This window comes from Lithobates pipiens, unplaced genomic scaffold (assembly GCF_037356315.1).
Source record: "Lithobates pipiens isolate NorthernLeopardFrog02 unplaced genomic scaffold, aLitPip1_a1.2 Scaffold_13, whole genome shotgun sequence".
NCBI classification, from domain to species: Eukaryota; Metazoa; Chordata; class Amphibia; order Anura; family Ranidae; genus Lithobates; species Lithobates pipiens.
The window spans coordinates 168021956-168040776 of NW_027507718.1; the positions used below are offsets into that span (position 1 = coordinate 168021956).

General features: G+C 42.1%; 1 protein-coding gene across 4 annotated transcripts in view; it reads right to left on the reverse strand.

The window, feature by feature from the left end:
- Window positions 1-18821, reverse strand: part of REXO1 (RNA exonuclease 1 homolog) — a 285055-nt gene that overhangs the window by 92293 nt on the left and 173941 nt on the right. For 2 of the 4 annotated variants that reach the window (XM_077475823.1, XM_077475822.1), the window contains exons 9-12: window positions 13823-13960; window positions 13496-13609; window positions 13084-13157; window positions 9030-9137 (exon numbers count right to left, since the gene is read on the reverse strand). In XM_077475823.1, coding sequence (XP_077331949.1) covers window positions 9030-9137; window positions 13084-13157; window positions 13496-13609; window positions 13823-13960 — 434 coding nt within the window. Of the gene's footprint in view, window positions 1-9029; window positions 9138-13083; window positions 13158-13450; window positions 13610-13822; window positions 13961-18821 lie in introns of those variants that run through there. The other 2 variants (XR_013272222.1, XR_013272223.1) reach the window with 2 other exon arrangements.

Genomic DNA, 18821 nt, shown 5'->3' on the forward strand with positions numbered 1-18821 from the left:
TGTATACTGCTGTTCTGAGTATATAGGGCCTGGGGGCCACACGCATTTCCTTTTTTTAATATGGGTACAGGGTTCCCCTTAATATGCGTACAAGACCCAAATAGGCTGGTAATGGGCAGGGAGGGCTACCCATGCCATTTTTCTCAATGATTTTCAACCATATTGCAGGAACCAGATATAACATTAAAACCACAAGCAGGTTTTAAATGGCGTTATTTCCGTTTAATGTCATTTTGTGCAGGGACTGTTCTAAACACGGGAAACACGTGGAACTTCACAGGCATACTACAGACACCCCCCAGGCACCATATTTAAAGGAATATTTCACTTTTATTTTTCACTTTAATCGTCATTAAAATCAGTGCTCCCGCCAAAACGGCCATTTTTAAAAACATTTTAGGCATTGACCCATGTCCCCTGGGGCAGGAGCCAGGTCCCCAAACCCTTTTTAGGACAGTATCTTGCATATTAGCCGTTAAAATTAGCACTTTTAATTTCGAACGCTCGAGTCCCATAGACTTCAATGGGGTTCTAAAGTTCGTTCGAATTTGGGGTCCGTTCGAAAGTTCTGGTGCGAACCGAACCGGGGGGGGGTGTTCGGCTCATCCCTACTCAGGACATTCATTTGCACTGGAATAATTTTTCTGTCCTTTTTATTTTATATTTATTTTGGTATTATTTACAATAAGGAATTGCACTTTATATAGTGGTATGAAATATATATGTCTTCATTAAGGGTGTGTTGAGGAAATTATAGAAGTTTCAATATATGTATGGCACTTTAAGTTTGTCTATGGCACTGTGAAAGCAGTATTTAATGAGCTGGTATAGAAGTGGCGATAGTGCAATCCATATTATATAAATATTACATTTGTAACTAAATGCATCGCCTGTACTGTAAAACTTTGAATAAACATTTTTCTTGTGAAAAAGAAAGTATTTAATAAATTTGCCTTCTTTTTGTACCCAGTCACCCACTCTTGATTATTTTGTAAAGGGCCTACATGCTCAGACCTGACCTTTTATTATGAAGAATATACATTTGAAGAATTTTGCAATATGTTGTTCGTTTTGAATTTTTTGCAAACTTGAGTTCCCGTTTACATATTTGATTATATTCTTTGTAACATTTAAACAATGATAGTGTTTCTTGATATTTTAGAATGACTGAGGTAAAAAAAAAAAAAAAAATAGAATTTAGCGTCACTTTAAAGTGCTTATTGATCCTGTGCTCCCTCCTTATGCAGGGGGGTGACTGCCATCAGCTGCTGTTACACAGGAAACTCAATGGATCCATGAATTACAAACATTGCCCCCTAAAAGACTTGATAAGCTTAGCCTCAATTGCCTTTTATGATCTTTTGCAACTTCTGGTGACTACCTATTGGTGCTTTTGGCACCCTGATTAAGGGAAAAATGATGGGTAGTAATAGTTAGTGGTATACACTCACAGGCCACTTTATTAGGTACACCTTGCTAGTACCGGGTTGTACTTTTGCCTTCAGAACTGCCTTAATTCTTTGTGGCATAGATTCAGCTAGGTGTTAGAAACATTCTTCAAAAGTTTTGGTCCATATTGACATGATAGCATCACGCAGTTGCTACAGGTTTGTCGGCTGCACATTGCTGTCAGGTTTGTCGGCTGCACATCCATGATGCAATCTCCCGTTCCACCACATCCCAAAAATGCTCTATTGGATTGAGATATGGTGACTGTGGAGGCCACTGGAGTACAGTGAACTCATTGTCATGTTCAAGAAACAAGTTTGAAATTTGAGCTTTGTGACATGGTGCATTATCCTGCTGGAAGTAGCCATCAGAAGATGGGTACACTGTAGTCATAAAGTGATTGACATGGTCAGCAACAATACTCAGGTAGGCCGTTGAATTTAAACAATGTTCAACTGGTACTAAGGGGCCCAAAGTATGATAAGAAAACCTCTCCCAGCCTGAACCATTGATACAGGATGGATCCATGCTTTGTTGTTAATGTGGAATTCTGACCCTACCATCTGAATGTCTAAGCTGAAATAGAGACTCATCAGACCAGGCAACGTTTTTCCAATCTTCTATTGTGCAATTTTGGTGAGCCTGTGAGAATTGCAGCCTTAGTTTCCTGTTCTTAGCTAACAGGAGTAGCGCCCGGTGTGGTCTTCTGCTGCTGTAGCCCATATGCTTAAAGGCTCTATGTGTTGTGTGGTCAGAGATAGTATTATGCATACCTTATGTAGTTGGTGAGGATGAAAAAAGACACAAGTCCATCAAGTCCAAACTGTGTGTGCACTTTTACGTTAATATTACATTGTATATCCCCTTCTGTTGTGGTCGTTAACCGCTTGCCTACCAGCAGCCTCAGTTTTACTGCAGCAGAATGGCTCGGCTGGGCGGAACGACAATACCTTATGTCGCTTCGCCTTTTGGCCACTAGAGGCACGCGCGTACCCGCAGCATATGCCTGGAGCCGATGAGAGTGCCCGGCGGGCGAGATGAATGCCGTATTCCCACGATCGCTCATGAGAGAGTGTAAACACACAGATCCACGTTCTCTCAGGGGAGTTGAGACAGATCGTGTGTTCATACTATGTATGAACACTGATCTCTCTCCTCCTAGACAGTCCCACCCCCCCTACAGCTAGAACAGCATGAAGGAACACACTTAACCCCTTGATTGCACCTTAGTATTAACCCCTTCCCTGCCAGTGACATTTATACAGTAATCAGTGAATTTTTATAGCACTGATCGCTGTATATTTGTCAATGGTCCCAAAAATGTGTGAAAATGTCCAATCTGTCCACCTCAATATCGCAGTCCCGATAAAAATTGCAGATCACCACCATTACTAGTAAAAAAAAAAAAATAATAATAAAAATGCAATAAATATATCCCCTATTTTGTAAACGTTATAACACAAACCAATCAATATACCCTTATTGCGTTTCTTTTTTTACCAAAATATGTAGAAGAATACGGCCTAAACTGAGGAAAAAATTAGTTTTTTTTATTAAAATGTGGGATATTTATGCTTGCAAAAAGTAAGAGATTGAGATTTTTTCTAAATTGTCGCTCTTGTTTATAGCGCAAAAAATAAAAACCGCAGAGGCGATTACCACCAAAAGAAAGCTATTTATTGGGGGGAAAAAAAGGCGTCAATTTTGTTTGGGTACAGCATTGCACGACTGCGCAATTGTCAGTTAAAGCGACGCAGTGCCGTATCGCAAAAAATGGCCTGGTCACTGAGCAGCTAAATCTTCCAGGGCTGAAGTGGTTACGGTGCCCATCTAATAGTTTTTTGAAATTATTGAGGCTTTCCCTGCTGAAACCACTGGTTTTGTGGAAGAGAATTTCCTACACAGTTTAAAGTTCTCTTTTAATTTTTCCCTTGCGTGGAAATGTTTTATCCCCATTGTGGTGTCACCAGTATGTTATTTGTACATCGGTTGTAAGCAGTGGTTATTTTAGTTACTGCTGCCTTTCTATCATCTCTAACCAGTCTGCCCATTCTCTTCTGAAGACTGAGATCAACAAGCATTTTTGTCCACACAACTTCCGCTCACTGGATATTTTCTCTTTTTGTGACCATTCTCTGTAAGCCCTAGGAGATGGTGGCACATGAAAATCCCAGCAATTTTTGAAATACTCAGACCAGCCCGTCTGGCACCAACAACCATGCCACATTCAGCCACTTAAATCCCTTGTCTTCACCACATTTAGATACCTAAATGCACTGAGTTGCTGCCATGTGACCGGATGATTGTTACCACCAACTGAACAAGTGTACCGAATAAAAGTTGTCCAGTGAGTGCATATGCTCATTGACTGGGTGGGTATACAGTCGATGGCGCGCGTTATACTTATGTGTTCTGGCCCTGATCTCATTGGTGACCTCCTTCACTTACAGGTGGAGTATTGTTACTTTTGCCATTTATCTACTGTTTGATTGATTCTCCTGTGTGGTGTGATGTATCACACTTTTATAGTTTCCAGGTGAGCATGTGTCTGATACTACATACAGTAGGTCTGTAAGTCTGACACTTTATGTCCATTTCTTAGTGAGGTCTATGAGACAGACATATATATATACACACACACGTGTGTGTGTGTGTGTGTGTGTGTGTGTGTGTGTGTGTGTGTGTGTGTGTGTGTGTGTGTGTGTGTGTGTGTGTGTGTGTGTGTGTGTGTATGTATATTTACCTAAAGTATTGGGACACCTGCCTTTACACACATTAACGTTAACAGCATCCCAATCTTAGGCTGTAGGGTTCAATATTGAGTTGGCCCACCCTTTGCAGCTATAACACCTTCATCTCTTCTGGGAAGGCTGTCCACAATGCTTAGTGTGTCTATGGAAATGTTTGACCATTCTTCCAGAAGTGCATTTGTGAGGTCAGGCACTGATGTGGTCGAGAAGGCCTGGCACGCAGCCTCCACTCCAATTCATCCCAAACGTGTTCTAACAGATTGAGGTTTGAACTCTGTGCGGGGCAGTCAAGTTCCTCCACCCCAAACTCGCTCATCCATGTCTTTCTGGACCTTGCTTTGTGCACTGGTCCAAATCATTTGGTGGAGGGGGGATTATGATGTGGGGTTATTTTTTAGGGGTTGGGCTTGGTCCCTTATTTCCAGTGAAGAGAACTCTTAAGGCGTCTGCATATCAAGACATTTTGGACAATTTCATGCTCCCAACTTTGTGGGAACAGTTTGCGGATGGCCCGTTTCCTGTTCCAACATGACTGTGCACCAGTGCACAAAGCAAGGTCCATAAAGACATGGATGAGTGAGTTTGGGGTGGAGGAACTTGATTAGCCTGCACAGAGTTCTGACCTCAATCTGATAGAACACCTTTGGGATGAATTGGAGTGCAGGCTGCGAGCCAGGGCTTCTCGTCCACATCAATGGCTGACCTCACAAATGCACTTCTGGAAGAAACATTCATAAATTACCATAAACACACTCCAAAACCTTGCGGACAGCCTTCCCAAATGGTGGGCCAACTCCATCTTGAATCCTACAGCCTAAGATTGGGATGCCATTAAATTTCATGTGAGTGTAAAGGCAGGCGTCCCAATACTTTTGGTAATATAGTGTATGTCCATTAGGACATATACTCCCTCTCTACTATCTCACTGTAATTCACATTACAAATATTTGTGTGTATTGCCATCTTTGTGCACCATCCATGTTTTTTTGCGTATCCACTGTTTGTCCTGTGTAGGGTGCTATTCACACTCACACTTGTTTATTTTGGACATATAAGGATTGTTTGTTCTTGTGCAGCGTTTTTTGTGTTTTTTTGTACATTTTCCAACGAGATCACTTGTTATTTTATTATAATTTTTTTTTACCTATTGTGGGTGGTCCATTTCAGACTGGCTGGATTGTGGTTCATGGATACAGCCCTTACCATACCACTATGTTGGTACACCATTGCAGGTTCATGCTCCCCTGTATATGCAGTTCCAATACTTAGGCAGCTAAAGGTGACAATAGATTTGGGAACCAGCTTTTCTGTGGATATTTTTGGGGGTTTAGGAGCACAGGCCTTCCCTATGGGATTCTGCATGTATTTTGCTCCTGGATTGAGACAGCTTCTTCTTGTTTGGGCTTTCCCCAGTTTCATGCTTCCTGAGCTGGTTCTGGCTAGAGGTGACTATGGCTAAATGGCTCGCTGAGGATAGCTGTAATGACTAGAGGTCCAGAGTGGCTGAAAAACTGAGTCCACTTGCTTCTCCCCGCCCTGTATATGTCGCTGCGCTTTGCACGCCTCTGTGTGCTTTACGTCCTACAGAGGCGGAGCTGCATCGCGGGGGTGTGATGTCACAGACGCATGCACGGCAGCGCCGTGAAGCCTTCGGCGGCCATCTTGGTACACCCTGACCATAAGCTGGCTATATAAGTCAGCTATGTGCCTTCATTATGGCAGAGGATCTCAGTGGGAAAACATCTGCTGGCAGTCTCATGCTGTGACATGATGGTGCCAGCCCAAGGTATTTAATGAAACTTTGAAATGTTTACGAGTTTTGTTTGTTTAAAGGAAAAAAAATAAATAAAAAATTATATATATATATATATATATATATATATATATATATATATATATATATATATCCATCCACACACATACAGAAGACGAATGCATTACAATTTAATTACACCCATTCGATTTTAGATGACTAAAACTGGAGATTTAGTCGACTAAATACCACTAAAACTAAAACTGCAGAAGACTAAAATGGGGCTAAAACTAAAATGCCATTTTAGTCCTAAGACTAAAACTAAATTTGCTGCCAAAATTAACACTGGCAGCCACCTACCGCAGTCCAGTATCACAAAAAGATCCTCGGCATACCACTAGGTAAGGGGGCTGCAACTCCAGGTAAGTGCATGTCTCGCCGGAAACTGTCATGCGGCAAGCTGGTCATCCTTCAAAACTTTCATATAGTTTAGATCCAGCCGCGCTTACCTCTTGTGACTTTGGGAAAAAAAAACGTTCCATTTGTCTGCTCTATAATCTAAACATTTTTTTTTTTGCAGCAACCCTCCCTGTGAGCAAGTTATTAACCATGTGTATGCTGCCATGAAGGCACCAGGAAAACAGAAAATGTAATTTTTGTGATTTTTGTAATTTTCCTTTCCTGGTGCCTATCCATGGCAGCATAAGCCCTCCCTTTTTTAATAGAATCCCTGAATGTTTGGGTCTAGTTGCAAGAATGGAGCATGGGGGGGGGTCTGACTCTATACAGTCAAATTGGACCTGTGGGTTGGTTGGGAGTGGGGGAACCAATCATATGTATGCAGCAAGGCCTATGCTGCCATGGATAGGCACCAGAAAAGAAAAATTACGGAAAGGTAAGCATTCAATTTTCTGTTTTTTTGATGGACTATTGTGATTTGTTCCATTGGTGACCTCTTTTTGACTGCTAAATTGTAATGCGTCTGTTTACTTTTGCACGGTGTGATGTGCTCAATAGGGGATGTTGTTGGTTGGTGGGACTTGGGGCTCATTAGTTGATTCACTTCCATGTTTTAGTGTCTTAAGAAGAATGGACTGAGCTCTATTGAAATGCTGACAAAATTCTGTCTGATTCATTACCACTGGCAAGACCCGCGAGTGCCTCCATAACTTAACATAATTTTGGAGATTAGAATGAAGCTTGTATAACAGTGTGAATTTGCTGTCCCCTCAAAAGAACTCACACAGCCATTAATGTCTAAACCATTGGCAACAAAAGTAAGTACACCCTAAGTGAAAATCTCCAAATTGGGCCCAATTAGCCATTTTCCATCCCCGATTTCATGTGACTCGTTAGTGTTATAAGGTCTGTATGGGCAGCAGGTGTGTTACATTCGGTGTTATCGCTGTCACCCTCTCATACTGGTCACTGGTTGGTCAACATGGCACCTCACAACAAAGAACTTTCTGAGGATCTGAAAAAAAAAGAATTGTTGCTCTACATAAACATGGCCTAGGCTATGAGAAAATTGCCAAGACCCTGAAAATGAGCTGCAGCACAGTGGCCAAAGACCATACAGTGGTTTAACAGGACACGTTCCACTACGAACAGGCCTTGCCATGGTCAATCAAAGAAGTTGAGTGCACGTGCTCAGCGTCATATCCAGAGGTTGTCTCTGGGAAATTGACATATGAGTGCTCCCAGCATTGCTGCAAAGATTGAAGGGGTGAGGGGTAAGCCTGTCAGTGCTCAGACCATATGGTGCACACTGCATCAAATTGGTCTGTATGGCTGTTGTCCCAGAAGGAAGCCTCTTCTAAAGATGATGCACAAGAAAGCCCGCAAACAGTTTGCTGAAGACAAGCAGACTAAGCACATGGATTACTGGAACCATGTCCTGTGGTCTAATGAGACCAAGATAAACGTATTCGGTTCAGATGGTGTCAAGCGTGTGTGGCGGCAACCAGGTGAGGAGTACAAAGACAAGTGTGTCCTGCCTACAAGTCAAGCTGGGGCTGCATGAATGCTTCAGGCACTGGGGAGCTACAGTTCATTGAGGGAACCATAAATGCCAACATGTACTGTGACATACTGAAGCAGAGCATGATCCCCTCTCTTCGGAGACTGGGCCGCAGGGCACTTAGAGGTGTACTCACTTTTTGTTACCAGCTGTTTAGAAATGAATGGCTGTGTGTTGAGTTATTTTGATGGAACAGCAAATTTACACTGTTATGGGTCCTCGGGCAGTCCCGCCCCTCTTAAAACAGCCACCTGGGTCCCATGGACCCATGGGTAGGGCCGATGTTCCGTCTGATATGGCGACCCATCAGAATTGCTAAAGGAGGTGAAATTCAGTCGCCGCTATATTGCTACACCCCACACTCCTCCACAGTAACTATACACCGAGAAGGGGGGAAGGAAAAAGTTAAAAATAACTGAAACATTAAAATTCAGTGGGTTTAACAGTAAACTGAGCTTATAAGGTGAAATACAGTATTTAGAAATCCGAAGGACTGTTTAGATGTTGAATTTGATTTTAAAAGCAGCGGAAAACCTGCTGATCTGCTGATCTCAGGTTTGCTAATCTGAAAGAACAGTGCTGCTTTTAGAATTCAACATGTAAAAAGTCCATGGATTTTGAAATGCTGTATTTCACCATATATGCTACGTTTCCTGTTAAAAATAACTGTGAAATGCAAAATGCCAGTGGGTGCAACAAGATGTCCACTTGCCCCCTTCTCAGTGTATCCCTTACTGTGGAGGATTGCGGGGTGTAGCAAGATGGCGGCGACTGAACATCATTTCCTTTACCAATTCTGGCGGGTCGCCTAATCTGACAGAACACCAGGTGTGTGTGTGTGTGTGTGTGTGTGTGTGTGTGTGTGTGTGTGTGTGTGTGTGTGTGTGTGTGTGTGTGTGTGTGTGTGTGTGTATATATATATATATATATATACATACATATATACATATATACACACATACATACATACATACACATACACACACACACACACACATACATTACATACACACTGTATTTATAAACAGAGTGACAACATAAGCATTAAAGAACTCACCATTTCACAATCCAAAGCATATACTCCAGGACTCTCAGACTCATTCAACTTGTCAAAGGTCTTCACAAATCCATCTAGATTTTCCTTACGACCATCATGCACATGTTGCTGAGTAAAAATCAGAATACATAAGCAATCATTACCTGAAGCCACAAAATCACAGGTAATTAATACAGATAACAAAAATAGAATCTTAAGAAATTATTTTTGTCACAGAGATACAAAGAAAACTGTTGGTATAATCAAACACAATTTAAATGCCCACTGTTTCACACAGATAAACAGAATGTTCATATTTTAGCATTGTCCTTGAAAACCTAGACTGGCCATACGTGCATATTTTTCTTCTTCCATCTAAGCTAAATGGTGGAGATTGATTATATCTTCCACTGTGGATGTTGCTGGCTGTCAAGAATACCCAAACAGTGCCTGCATCGGATTGAATTTACAATTTTTTACCTGGTATTTTTTTTTTCTTTCTTTTTTTTAATTGAAGGATATCAAAGCACGTGGGTACCAACAGGGCCACCTACAGAACACATTTCAGTCAGTTCACAAGAAACCACCAAATTCACTCTATGTAAGGCCAGGTCAAGTCTTCAAAGAAAGTTATCAATCACATTTTAACATCTTTATATGGCATGCAAGTTTGTAAACTCTTAGCACTCACAACTAGCCTTAGACTCAAAACTAGACTTTTGCATGCATTCATGTCACTTTTAACTTGAAAACCACTACCTTTGTCTTTTTTTATTTTTTAAGCAAGTCCCTTGATGCCTGTCTCAGGTTTGTTATCGTCAGAAATGTACAGTACTTTAGCACATGGGCGCTTGTTCTGTTTTGCTTTGCCTTGTTGACATTCAGTTAATTCCATTTTATAATCCATTCACTTTTATTATACTTTAATAACCCACATTAGCAATTATATTAGAGATCAGGAGGATGTTGATGGCTTCATAATGTGCAGTTTGAGCAAGTATAAACATACCTACATAGAAGCATTTGTGATGATTTTCTAATGCAAACAATGCGACCTGTAGTGGATGCATCAAATAAAATAAATGTTGCTAGGTAAAGAAATGATATAATTGTTCCCTCAAACTGATTTCTGAAGGCGGCATCAGACAGCCCCCCAGAGGATCTCATTGGGAAAACAAGATTTTGACCAGACATTTTTCACCACAGGTTAGGCTGTTGCCAGGGGTGTCTGGTTATACTTTCCATTCCCAAATATGTATGTTAATTGAATAAAGTTGTTACGCATTTTTCTTCATTACGGTATTCCCCAATGTCAACCATAAAAAAAAAAATAATGGAAGAACTGGCATATAACATAGCAGGATGAGAAATCAAAATACAAATATTAATATAAAGAAATAGCAAATTACATGATTTTTAACCACTTGCTTACAGGGCACTTAAACACCTTCCTGCCCAGACCAATTTTCAGCTTTCGGTGCTCTCACAATTTGAATGACAATTACTCAGTCATGCAACACTGTACCCAAATGAATTTTTTATCCTTTTTTTCCCACAAATAGAGCTTTCTTTTGGTGGTATTTAATCACCTCTGGGGTTTTTATTTTTTGCGCTATAAATGAAAAAAGACCGAAAATTTTGAAAAAAAACGCATATTTCTTTGTTTCTGTGACAGAATTATGCAAATTATTAATTTTTCTTCATAAATTTTGGTCACAATTTATACTGCTACATGTCTTTGGTAAAAATAACCCAAATTAGTGGATATTATTTGGTCTTTGTGAAAGTTAGAGAGTCTACAAGCTGTGGTGCGAATCGCACAAAATTGATCACATCTGATGTACTGGTGGCCTATCTCGCTTCTTGTGACCCGAACAAGTCAGGAAAGTACAAATACCCCCCAAATGACCCCTTTTTGGAAAGTAGACATTCCAAGGTATTTAGTAAGAGGTATAGTGAGCTTTTTGATGTTGTCATTTTTTTCCCACAATTCTTTGCAAAATTAAGATTTTTCATTTTTTTTTTTTCTCCACAAAATTGTCATTGTAATAGGTTATTTCTCTCACGTGGCATGTGTATACCACAAATGACACCCCCCAAAAAATTCTGCTACTCCTCCTGAGTATTACAATACCACATGTGTGGGACTTTTTCACAGCCTGGCCACATAGAGAGGCCCAACATGCAGGTAGCGCCATCATGTGTTCTAGGAACATAAGTTACACATCTAACTTGTTGACTATTTATTACACTTTTGAAGCACCAGGACAATGACACGTGACACTGATGACAGATGGCACTGATACGTGGCAATGATGACAGGTGGCACTGATGACAGATGGCACTAATATGTGGCACTGATGACAGATGGCACTAATATGTGGCACTGATGACGCGTGGCACTTATACGTGGCACTGATGACACGTGGCACCGATGACAGATGGCACTAATACGTGGCACTAATATGTGCCACCGATGACAGATGGCACTAATACATGGCACCGATGACGCGTGACACTGATGACAGATGGCACTGATAAGTGGCATTGATGACACGTGACACTGACAACAGATGGCACGTGACACTGACAACAGATGGCACGTGACACTGACAGGTGGCACTGATGACAAATGGCACTGATACGTGGCACTGATGACAGATGGCACTATGTGGCACTGATGACACGTGGCACTGACGGCAGGTGGCACTGGGGGCAGGTGGCACTGGGGGCAGGTGGCACTGGGGGCAGGTGGCACTGGGGGCAGGTGGCACTGGGGTGGATGGCACTGGGGGCAGGTGGCACTGGGGTGGATGGCACTGGGGGCAGGTAGCACTGGGGTGGATGGCACTGGGGGCAGGTAGCACTGGGGTGGATGGCACTAGGGGCAGGTAGCACTGGGGTGGATGGCACTAGGGGCAGGTAGCACTGGGGTGGATGGCACTGGGGGCAGGTAGCACTGGGGTGGATGGCACTGGGGCAGATAGCACTGCTGGGGGCGGATGGCACTGCTGGGGGCAGATGGCACTGCTGGGGGCGGATGGCACTTTTTATTTCATTTTTTTAATTATTTTTTTTTCCAGAATCAGAACGGCTGCCGCTGCAGCCGTTCATCTCTCCCCTCTCGCACTGTCTGTGCGAGGAAGGAGAGCGGCGCTGCGAGATGATCTCATATGTTTACATATGAGATCATCTCCCATTGGACACGCCGATCACGCTGTAAACGGCCGCTGTGATTGGCCGTTTACAGCGATCTGTGTTTGCCTGTCCCCGGGGGACACGGCGAACACAGAACTTCCGCGATGCGCGCCCGCGGCGGCGCGCATTGCGGAAGTAAACATCAGGCCGTCCAGGGACGACCGCCCGAACGAACGCGCCTGCTCTACGGCCGTAATTCGGCTATAGGGCGGGCGCGAGGAGGTTAAAATGCAAAAAACATAACAAAAAAACAAAAACAAAACATACAATAAAAAGATGGTTTATAAGTGAGTGAGAGAAATATAAGATATAAGAAGGGAGTCAGACCCAGAGATAATTTTAAAGGGGTAGGTTTTTGTTTTTTCCTATAGATGATAAAGTGATCCAATAAGCAGGATATACACATAGTATAAATGACTTACAACATGTAAAAGAAAGTTAGCAGAGAAATTTGCAAGGAACAAGAGATGTATTCTGTAGTTAATCTGCAGGCTTAACGAAAAAAAGAAAAAACAACAAAAAAAGCGAATAGCATTCCTTTAACCATGCAAAGAAATTCACCTCCTCCCCTGCATGGACATTGCATTGTGACAGGAAAACTCAAGTCCCTTCAGCAGAAGTTGATTAAACAATCAACTTCTGTCAAGGGGGGAGCCCATGCACAGATCAAAAATATTCCAGTCCGTGCTGAACCGGCTAAATTTCTATTAGTGTATGGTCAGCTTTACTTTATAAAACATTTAAAGCAATAACCAAACAGCAAAACCAAGGCTTATGAATATTCCCATTTTACATGAAGATAAAAAAAAATACATTGTATAAATAAAATAAAAATTGATATTCCTGCTTCACGTAATAAAATTTAAAGTAATCTAACCTTGGCTACTTGGCATCCAGGTGATCCAACTCCACTAGAGCAGCAGTTATACTGAGTTTCCCAACCTCCAGGTACTACAGAAAAAGGAATTCTTTATATAAAACACACATATTATTCAATATATAGATATTTACTGTACATACACCCAAACTTCCTAATATTAATAGTTTTCATTCACTATAGCAATGTCATGCAGACAACTTTCCAAACATCACAACAATCTGGGAATTTCTAGACATAAATATAACCCTTATATCTTTTTATGTTGATTTCATACATCATTCTTCATTGTAAAACAAGTTTTTATAATTCTGCTCTCACACACACAATCTTATATTAATGCATTTTCAGAACCCATTATTCTCACACACTGTTTGCAGATCACTCTGCCCCTTCATGATTCAGACGGCACCTCTCTGCCTTCGGAGACGACCCCAGTGATGAACACATTCCTCTTGGCGTATGGAGCATCCACTTTGCGTCACCATATACTCTACCCCACAACGGCAGCATATCCGGCAGGAGGCTGTCAGAAATTAAAAAAAGTTAAAGTACTAAAATGCACTATGCAATTATGGCAACAAAAGCTGGAATTTTTGCCAAACTCATTCACTCAAAATGTAGCACAGGAAAAATAGTTTCTGTATATATTAAACATTGCTTTTGTCTCGTCACCTGCAATACAAGAGAACAAATCTATCCCATATGACTGTCCAGAACAAAAGCCACAATTACTCACCAGCTGGGCTTTTCTTTTCCTCTGTTGTAAAAACAACAGCTTTCCCAGGTTTCTCGGGGTGTGCCATGGGATAGCCATGTTCATTCAGCTGCTCAGGGGTCAGGATATAATTCTTCATTGATTTGTAGAGTGTTATGTCTATGTAGAGGTAAGGGAATACAAAGATAAAATATTGTTTGTTTAAATTACTTGACCTGCAATACGTAATCAAACAGTTGTATGCATAAAAAAAAAAAAATCATGATCAAAACCAGTCATTTTAGTTTATATTGGGCTACACTGAATTTCAGTGCTTCAAGGGGAACGCCTGACAAACATAGTTGTAGATTACAAAAGTTTAGAACCTTTTCCAGGTTATTTAATGTTATGTTTGGTCAGTCTGAAGTGATTTCCCCTCACTTTACGGTACTAGAAGCACATCAGGCAGAGAGAAGAAATCTTGTAAGACTAATGCCCCATACACATGGAAAATGTGCGATTGGATCATGTTGTCGGAAAATCCGACCATGTGCGGGCTCCATCTGACTTTTCCCGTCGGATTTTCCGACACAAAGTTTGAGAGCAGGATCTAAAATTTTCCGCCAACAAAACCTGATTGCATAAATTCCGATCATGTGTAGACAATTCCGACGGACAAAGTGCCACGCATGCTCAGAATAAACTAAGACGACAGCAATTGGCTACTGGCCCATTTATAGTCCCGACGTACGTGTTTGACATCACCTCGTTCAGTGTTTCGGCCAAAATCCATCTAAAAAAATAAGACGGATTTTGTGGTCGGAATGTCCGACCGTGTGAATGGGGCATTAGTGTACACTTGTCGTTCCCACTGCCCTTGCGCAAAAGTTATAGTGTCTACAAACTATGGGATATTTTTATGGCATTTTTATTCATTATTTTTTATTTTATAGTAATGGAGGCAATTAGAGACGTATAGCAGGACTGCGACATTGCGGCAGACAAATCGGACACTAAGGGACACTTTTTTGGGGACCAGTTACACTAATGCAGTGATCAGTGCTAAAAAAATAAAAAATAAAAGCACAGTCATTGTACTAATGACAATGGCAGGGAAGGACTTAACATCAGAGGCAATTAAAAGGTTAAATGTGTCCCTAGGGGGTGCTTTCTAATTGTGAAGGATGTGCTTTAACTGTAAGATGACAGAGAGCCATGTTCCTGCTTAGCAGAAGCACAAGATCTCGGTCTTCTCCTTTCACAAAATGGCAGACTGCTGTTCTGTATGCCTTGGGAATGATCAGTGGGTCCCAGCAGACATTGGGTCGCGTGTGCACCCCAGACCCTGAAGGAAAAAAAAAAAATCACGTACAGGCACGTGATTTTGCGCTTAAGGGCCGCCCTGCTGCAGCATATGCATGAGGGGCAGTCCATAAGTGGTTAAAGTATCCTATGTCCTAAATGTACGAAAAAGATTTTACAGGTAAAGCTAATTTCTAATGTCTTAATCGTACATCACAGGAAACAGAGAAGTCTACATGGGATGCTCCAAAGCAATGAAATGGAAGGGAGGGCATCACAGCAACAAGGCTAACAAACCCCCAATCCCTAAACAGAAAAGTGGAAACTTGACCAGTCTTCAAAACCTGGAATCTGTAAAGGCAAAAAACATCAACCTGGTAGAACTTAAAGCGGGATTCCACCGTTTCTAACGTTTTTTTTTTTTAGGCATAGTGAAAATCAATATTATTAAGAAGGCTAACACTTACTTCTGTTGTTTCTGCCATCAGCAGCATGCCTTTGTCTCCTCATAAATGACTTTATAAAACCGTCTCCCGACGGTTTCCATTTTGCCTGTGGGCATGTGAAGCCCACAGGCATCCTCTTCCGGGAGTGTGTGATGCTAAATGACCAGCATGCACCGCCCGATCTATAAAAGATCTCGCGCATGCGCAGTAAGCGCAATATCGAGCGCCGTCAACAGCTCCGGTTGCCATGACAACGGGTGTTCTCGTCGGAAGTCCCGCCCCGTTGTCATGGCAACGGAGATAAACAATGATACAAAGACATCACTTCCCTTCTATGACTCGCGCGAGATCTCTAGACTCCTAGATCTCACAGACTCCTGGGGAAAAAAAAAAAGATCCCAGGAGCCCATGCGGCAGACCGGAACAAGTGACCTGCCGATTAAGCCCCGCCCCTTTCCGCATCGGCTCCTCCCCTTTCCGCAATTCACTGGGACAGAAAAATTGAAATATAAAAAAAACGGAGGAAGACAGCTGAAAGGTAAGGGGGTTACATAGCGTTTAGGGAAGGGGGGATCACATAGACCTAGGAGTGTATTTTAGGGTGGACCTCCGCTTTAATTTACATGTGAAGGAAAGATCAGACAGCAGCTTTACAAATTTGAACAGAAGCTTGATGGTGAATGGCCCAGAACCTCACCCTTGACCCAATAAAGCTTGAGGAAACAAGCTGACAAACTAATCTGGAAATAGTGCATTTAGAATCTGCCTGACGCTTACAGGGTCCTTCAGGAAAAATAAACCGGGAATTAGACTTTCGAAACAAAGCTATAAACCTCAGATAAATGTAAACAGCCTGAAAAACTAAAGTGTAAAGCACCTTCTCTTTTGGATGCTTAGGAGTAGGACAAAAGAATGGCAACATAGTGCCCTGATTCACGTTAAAGAAACCACCTTCGGCAAGAAAGGGGATAGAAGACCTCAATAGCACCTTTTCCTAGAGAACCATTAAAGGGCTATTGAAGGAAAACCCAGCCAACTCCAAGACCCTGTCAGCCAAGGTAATGGCCACCAAAAGATAAACTTACACTTAAGCAGTGGCAAGGGAATCTCTCAAAGTGGTTTAAAGGGAGAAGACTGCAAGAAGGTCACACAGGAGGAATAAGCCAAGCCAAACGCTGAAAAAAAGCTTTCACCAAGAAAGGAGAAAACAGGTCTCTGAAAAAGCATGGCCAAGGGTTTTGACAAGGAGTTGTCAATTGATGCTATTCAAAGCCAAAAGTACATCTCCAGACCAGACTATAGAAAAGCAAGAATCTGCCCCACAACACACTGTAATTTAACACACATTAAATAATTGTTCCAGGAATTATGGGACACCTTCCCAGGTCAATGTTCTACCCTGTGAAGGGTAGTAATCAGAGGTGGAAACAAACCCCGTCACTCAAGACCTGGGCTTTAACAAGCAACGCTGTCAAAGCAAGTGACCGTAAAGGAGGATTAAATATTGGCCCCTGAAACAGCAGGTTCAGTCAGTCTGGAGAAACCCACAACACAGCCAAAATGTCTAGGTTTGCATACCATGTTATTCTTGATGAGCTTAGGGTTATTAGGATCATTGAAATGTCCCCCATCTTTATCCTGTGTAACGAATTGAGCAAGAAGTTGAAGTGGATGGAAGGCACAGATTAGAGGAAACTGATCCTAGGAAATCACCAGTGCATGCACCGCAAAAGTCAGTGGATCCCTGGTGCCAAAACACAAACTTGTCCTGTTTGTGGTTGAATTTGAATGCCAAGAGATTCACAAATTGGCATTCTCCACAGCAGATAAAATCTTTATGAAAAACCTCCAAGAGAAAGGGGTATTCTCTCCCTCCCCACCCCCGATTCAAATGTTAAAGACTGAGAAAATCCACCTACCAGTCTTCTACGCCAAGAATGTTGGCAGTGGAGATGGCCAGAACATGAAGTTCTGCCTAAGATAAAATTAAGCCCATTTCCTCCCAAGTAGAATAACTTCTTGTACCTCCTTGATGGTTGATATATGCCAGCACAGTGGCATTGTCTGACGGCAAGGGAGATTCTGAAGGCAGACAGAACAGTGCAAGAGAGCCAGCCAAAATTCCAGGATGTTGATCATCAACCTCCGCTCCTCTGACGTCTACGTTCCCTGAACCAAAAAGTTCTGCAGAACACCTTCCCCAGCCTGATGGGCTTGTGTCCGTCATCAAGACCTTCCACTTCATTGGAAGGATTTCCCTACTTTCAGCACATGCATTGATATCGACCATTTCAGAGCCGCTCTGGTCTTGGAGGTTAGATGCATTGGCTGTTTCAATGACTCTTGACACTACTGCCAGGATACTGAGCTGCAGAGCACTTGAGTGAAACTGTGCATAGGGGACCCCCATGAAGGCGAATACCATCACCCTCAACACACTCATGCATGTCTGGATCGAAGGACCTTCCAAACATCCTTAATGTAGAACTAAATGTAAAACTTTTTTCTTTTTAGGTTTGGATAGCGTGGAGAGGGATTGGATCCACCCTCTCTATTTGTCCCGTTTACCATTATTATTGAAAGTAAAGAAAATCCCACTCCGAGTTGTCCCCAGAAAAGCAATCTTCCAATGGGGACACTAGTCCTGGTGACCTGGAGGTCCCTAAATAATTTCCTTAATTTGCAGGGATATTCTCTCACTTCCTGTTTGGCTATGGGGCAGGAAGTGAAAGGTAATATCCGCAATGGGACAGATGGCGAAAAAAAAAAAAATGTGACAGGGATTAGAACCCTCCCTTACACTATCCAAAATGGAAAAAAAAAAGGTTTTGCATATTAGTTCTACTTTAAAGAAGTCGCCTGGGCTTGAAAAGGCAGGCACTTTTCTGGCAAAAGCAGCACCCTTGCTTGAGAAGTATCCAGGATTAATCCCAAGTATTTCAGGCGTTCGGTCAGAATCAAGTCCAACTTAATATGGTTTTGTTTCCAGCCAAAACCAGTTGTATGTCAAATCTGGATGTTGTGCATCTGGTTTCAATTTGATTGTTCTCAAAGGAGAAATTAATTGAGGTATCCTATAAATCCCTCAGGTTCTCAACAGCCCCAACCCCAGAACAGAAGCCTTGGAGCCTTGGTAACACCCTGGAGGCCATGGACCGGCTAAAGTCTAACATCACAAACTGGTACTGCAAAGTGCACAAAATCGGTGAGAAGACTCGAAGGTGTCAACTGACAGCAGGAATTTCCCCTGATCAGGTGAAGCAATCACAGAACGGGAAGACTCCACCCTGAAT